General features: G+C 42.9%; 1 protein-coding gene across 1 annotated transcript in view; it reads right to left on the bottom strand.

The window, feature by feature from the left end:
• Window positions 1–5,852, bottom strand: part of LOC103603218 (zinc finger protein 501-like) — a 9,099-nt gene extending 3,247 nt beyond the window's left edge. The window contains exons 1-4 of the mRNA XM_008587714.1: window positions 5,800–5,852; window positions 4,857–4,954; window positions 1,941–2,046; window positions 1,365–1,451 (exon numbers count right to left, since the gene is read on the bottom strand). Of these exons, the coding sequence (XP_008585936.1) occupies window positions 1,365–1,451; window positions 1,941–2,046; window positions 4,857–4,954; window positions 5,800–5,818 (310 nt within the window). The 5' untranslated portion in view covers window positions 5,819–5,852. The remainder of the gene's footprint in view (window positions 1–1,364; window positions 1,452–1,940; window positions 2,047–4,856; window positions 4,955–5,799) is intronic.
• Between the last annotated feature and the right edge of the window lie 108 nt (window positions 5,853–5,960).

The raw sequence follows: 5,960 nt of genomic DNA, 5'->3' as shown, positions 1-5,960 counted from the left end.
GGAAGGAAGGAAGGAAGGAAGGAAGGAAGGAAGGAAGGAAAGAAAGAAAGAAGGAAAGAAAAAGAAAAACAGCACTGTGTTGGGAAGGGAAGGTCAAAGCTCCATGTGCTCAGATTGGTCCCCAACCTGTCAGGATACCTTCTCCAAGATCCTGGGCTTCCTGGTAAGAGTTTGGTGGGAAAACCTTCATTGCTAAAATGCTTAAATATTTCTAGGCTTAGATGATATTTAATATCCAATCCAACCATGACTTACATTAAATGAATCAATATGATACAATGTCCTAAACTTCCCTATCATACACAGGGAAGTGCTTGGGATTTTAAAGGTCAAATATGTAGAAATAGGTTAAAGGTGAATGGACTTCCAGCTAACAGAAGTAGAAGAATTAAATCCTCAAATGTTCATAGAGAACACATGGTTAGTGGAGGATAATAAGGGACTTGCCTGGCTGGTGTTAAGGGTTCAAGTTGGAGAACAGAGAAGGCAAAAAAGTTAGACGGGTAAACTAAAAAAAGCCTTGAAACCAGGTAGAGGAATATGGCACTGACAAAGTAAGCAACTGACCGGGGAATCTAGCAGTATTATGCTGCCTCGATCACACAAGGATAAGGTTAAATAAAATACAGCTAGCTCATAGTCTACTGCAGTAATACAGTTTGACGGAAGTAATAGGGTCAAATCCATGACATCTTAAAGAAAAAGTTACCGGGACTTAATCAGTAGCTATCTTTTGCTCAGCATATAGCTAGGTACTGTTCTAAACATTTCTCATGGATTTCATTTGATCCTCACAACCCTATGGATCAAGGGCTGTACTATCCCCATTTTACAGTTGGGGATTTGAGTCACAGAGAGGATAAGTCACTTGTTAAAAGTCATAGAGCTAGTAAGTAGCTAAGATTGGCTTGGAACACAGGAAGACTGGTTGCTCTCTTAACCACCATGGTATGTTTTCTCTGCTTGAGTAGAGAGGAAAGCAAGGGAAAACCCAGAGATCAATTTATAGTCATTGGTCTGAGACTCAAACAATAGCATTATCTGGCAGAGATAAAACAACATGTGAAAATGCCTAGTTTACATCCTTGCACCCAAGTAAGTTATTAACAAACATTAAAATGTCAGTTTTATTTCACCTTATTTGGGAAAAAGAATTGGTTTAAAAGGGTGGAGTATTTACTCTCTAAAAAAATCAAATTATGACTTTATAAAGAGATCATTTACAGAGCTGGAGTGTGGCACAGGAGAGATTGGGACCTCACTCCAACTTTTCCATAGGTCTAGCAAAATCTGGAAAGGCTCCTTTACAGGCATTTCCACTGACCATCTGGATCTTATTTACATTGTTTCCAATACTCACTTACCTGGACTGGCTGCTTTTGAAATTCCTCTCTCCAACTCCTCCCCACAGTCCAACTGAGAGATTACATCAGGCTTGGAGATTGGAAGCCCTGTTCATGGGGAAAGAAAAAGGAGTCTGCTAGAAAGCTCAGTGCTAGCTCCTTGGTCTTGAGGGAAGACAGTATGAGAAAGAGTGAGATCAGTTCTAGGTTTCTTCCTCAGAAGTGCTCAGAGAAAGGTAGGAAGATTGATATGAGGTTTAATAGAGCTCAGAAAAATTAAGATGCTTGTTTTTACCTTTCCCTATTAAGAGAACAAGCACCCATTCTCTTAAGAGTTGTTTTCACTAGAACTTTGTATCAACATCCTTGGTCAAGGAGTAGAGAGGAAAGATGCTACAGGTCCATACAATAAAGGTGCCCATTCCTAATTCTGGGAGTGTTAAAATTATATTCACATATAAGAAGCAGAAATGGCCTGTCTCGGGCCGTACAGAAATTAAGAATCTTTGAATCTAAGGACCTCAGAGCTCCTAGGAACTGAGGAGGCAAAGGTACCACACTGGGTAAATTCACAGCAGGAGGGAGAGCCATCCTTACCCAACAAGACCAGATTCCTATGCTTCCCAGGCACATCTCCCTGAGGAGGGTTCACCTGTCCCCATTGGGTGAGAGCCTCAGCCATGTCCCTGATCATCAATGATTCCTGAAAAAACCAAAGACATCAGTGCTCACCAACGGATGTCCTTTCACAGGCCTCTGGGAAGGACTAAAGCTAACATCCTAGGAGAAGGAAGGATAGGAAATGACCTCTAATGTCCCTTCCAACATTAAGACTCTCTGGTGCATCTGTAGTCCACAGATTCACTCTTTGCCTCCATGCATCAGAACTGCATGTTACCTGCGAGTTGGAAGGAAAGCACCTTCAATGTAAAATCTAAAGGTACAAAGCTATTAGTTTTATATCAATAAATTAAGTTTGGAACTACAAAATTCCTTACTATTTATATACGGGAAAAGGGAGATAATATAATTATGAATTACATATTTTCTTTATGGTATGGTTTTTAAAATATGAGGTTCAAGAAATATGAAGTATTCTGTCTAGTTTTCCTTTCAGAATAAACTCAGTCCAATATATATTAAAAATTAAGATGTTTACTACACATGTCCCAGAATATAGATTCACTCAAGCCCAAATTATTCTGAAAGTTTCCAAAGTGTTCTTGTCATTTGTTACAATGGCCCTGATCGATCTGGTCCTCCTCACATCTACTCTCTACCTCATTATACACTCTTCCCACATTCTCTACGCTCCAGTTGGTGGCCACTTTTCAGCTGTTTGAAATGTGTGCCACGTTCCCTTTTGTTCCTTTATACATGCTGTTTCCTGTTTCTGAATGTTCTCCCCCTATGCCATCCTCTCAGCTATTTGAATCCTACTCACACTTCAGGTCTCACCTCAGCCTTTCCTGACTCTCTGGCTGCAGCACCATTCTCGTTCCCTTCTCCTGGATTAAACACATTGAGGGAACGTTGTGATTAATGTCTGTCTGTCCCATTAGACTGTAAGCTCCACAAGAGCAGAGGGCAGGTCTGTTTTGCTCATGGATGCAGTACCTGGCACAGAGCAGGAACTGTGTAAATATTTGTTGCATAGTTGAATGAAGGAAGGTATGAATGAACAGAATTAGTAGAAACAAGTGTATATGGGAACAGGGGTGCATGGGAACAGAGGTGGGAAGGGGAACAGAAGTGTAACAAAGATTGAAAACATTGCACGAGTGTTTACTCTAGCCTAACCTTAATCTAGATGATAGGCACAAAGTTTAGTTTGTCTACTGAAATGTGGGGAGGGAGCAGGGCAGGTAATACTCCTTTGAATCCGTTTACTGCTGATAAGACAAATGTCTAATAATTTTTCTAATCCTATTTTTAAAATTTCTGTACCACTACAATTCAATTGAGACACATTAAAATAGACCAGTCCCTGGGTTGCTAGCAAATGAATTAATCTTTGAACTATGGTCTTTGAACTATCACTTTTACCACAGCCCTCTAAACACATACATGAATATAATGCTTAATTTTGTTTATATTCAGCATTCTAAGGTATATGATATAACGATCCAAAAACAACTGATAAAACAATGCACATAATGAAATAAAGTTTAAAGAACTACGTATGGAAAATCCCCTGCCCATAATAAACTCTTTATTCTAACGCTTGAAGTATGAAATCTTATACTTTTTATTTAAGTTGAGGCTTAAGGCTATATGCCTCAGGAGTGATCAACATAAGTAATATAATTTCTACAGTCTTCTTTCTTTACAAACAATGCTAACACTAACAGACTAACTGGCAGTTCCTTTCAGACTTCAGTTTCCTGAGAAAATCGCAGCAGTCAAACTCATTCAAATGCACATGTGCTGGGGCTGGAAGGCACAGGCAGACCAATCAGATGCTGTCCAGCAGATGCTACAGCCTTTCTCTCCCCTCTTCCCTGTGAAAGCCACCTGAGATTCACAGATCTAAATCAATACTGGTGTTTTCTCCATCACTTTACATGGATCATCAGTACCTGTATGCCATGCGGCCTGGTCTGATGTAGACCAGCAGTTCCAGCACCTGTACCAAAGGGTTTGCCAATCTCCAGGTGTCCTGGCCAGATCCTACAGCCGCATCTTTATTAATCTTCTCTATCCAATCAGTTGTGGCATGTTTCATCTTGCTGGGCCTCTAAAAACCTTCATGGGAGCTATTTGCCTTTTGTATTAGACCCAGTGTAGATTGTTCTGTGGTCTGGGTACAACACACCCAAGTTCCCCTCACCACACTCCAGCTCGCCCCACGGTGATTCACACACTCTTTGAAGACCTCCAACTCTCCCATTACTTAGAGACTCTTTTATTCTTTTTTTGCCAAAGCTGTTCTCTTTCTTGGAATATTCCTGTATTGTCCATTGTTTTCCAAAGTGCAACTTTTATTCCAAACCTTTCTCAATACTGTAGATAATGGAAAACCTCTTCTGGGGGCTTTCATGACTTGTCTGCACCAGTTATTTCTGCATTTACAAAATATATATCTATTTTTGGGCTGGCCTGTGGCTCACTGAGGAGAATGTGGTGCTGATGACACCAAGGCCACGGGTTCGGATCTTTAAAAAAATTTTTAAAAATTAAAAAATACACATATTTTTTATGATGCTTAACTATTTTGCTTATCTCCATGAGGCAGGGGCAAGTGGCTTTTGCTAGTCTGCATCTCACCACAAGGCCAATTACAGTACTGACTGGCTACGGAGTGTGCAGCAAGTACTTAGTGGGTAGAGAAGCAGCAATGCTGGGAAAGAAAGTTCTGCACAAATGAGGAGCATCTTCTGTGAGGTTCCTGACTCATCAGTTTATCAGGATGAACCCAGTAAACTAGGAATCAGGGCTGGGCAATTCCATAACAATGGAATCCTCTAAGACTTGAAGGGGAAAAAAAAAAAAAAAGAAGAAATCTAAACTTACCTGGGTCCCAGGGGTCAGCAGCACAGCCGTCACGGCAGTCACGCCTTTTTCTTTTGGATTTCCAGCACCGGGTAGGTCTGAGTCCTCAGAGAGTGATCCTAGAAGTGGAGACAGGAGCCATAATGACTACTCTAGCCTTGCAGTAATCTCACAGAAACTACCATACACCAGCTACCCGTCACCTAAGAAGAGTCAGCACAGGGAAACAAGGGACAACCCCACAACATCCTTGAATCAAGACAGTTGGGACCATTGTTGGCTCAGGTTCCTTCTATCCTTCTCTGCCCTTACACTCCAGTAGAACTCTGCTATGATAATCTGGACACATAAATGGAAACATATTTCTGTCTATCATCTGCTGTGTAGTCAAAATAATACTCAAAGTCTCTGTGTGTCAATCTGTACCTCACTCGATTCATCTCTGTTGTATTCCAGGGTCACAGGATGAATGAAAACTAAATTCTTTTTGAACACTAGCTTTTCAGATACAATACGGTCTGTCTCGGAAAAGTGCTGTGTCTTGTGGAGAAACAACACTTCCTCCCCACCCCACCTCCCCAAAAGAACTAAAATGAGATTCTGCACAACGACATGACTTCTCGAATTGTCGCTTTCCCTATTTGCCAAATGGGTCAAAGAGTCTCCTTCTTCTGCCTTATAGCGTTCCTGTGAGGACAAAAGAAAGTCACTATCAAAAGCCAATTGCCAGATCTGTTGATTTGGGGGGGCAAGGGAGGCATCCGCCACCCTACCGACTAGCAGGGCAATGGAGGCAGCAGGTTCTGCCTCAAAACCTCAAGGGGAAACCAAGCGGTGGGAAGGGGCTGTCTCCCAGAGAGGGCGTGATGCTTCTCGTCCCGAGCCCGCCCCGGCCGGAGGGCATCCTTCCTCCTCGTCTTTCTCTCCAGCGGGCACCGCGGCCCCATCACTCCTAAATTCTCACCTCTGCCCCCAGGGTCCATGGCGACTCCTTCCTCCGGCCAGCACCGGAGACGAGCGCTGCGGGGGAAAGGCCCGGGGCTCCGCGCCTCGGGTGCGCCCAGAGGCCCGGGAACGCGCGCGGGACCCTCGCCGGCGGACCGGCGCCCCCCACCCGGGGGCCCT

This window comes from Galeopterus variegatus, unplaced genomic scaffold (genome assembly GCF_000696425.1).
Source record: "Galeopterus variegatus unplaced genomic scaffold, G_variegatus-3.0.2 Scaffold4504, whole genome shotgun sequence".
Classification (NCBI taxonomy): Eukaryota; Metazoa; Chordata; class Mammalia; order Dermoptera; family Cynocephalidae; genus Galeopterus; species Galeopterus variegatus.
Note: the sequence above shows the minus strand (reverse complement) of the source record. Positions and strands in the feature narration are given on the sequence as shown.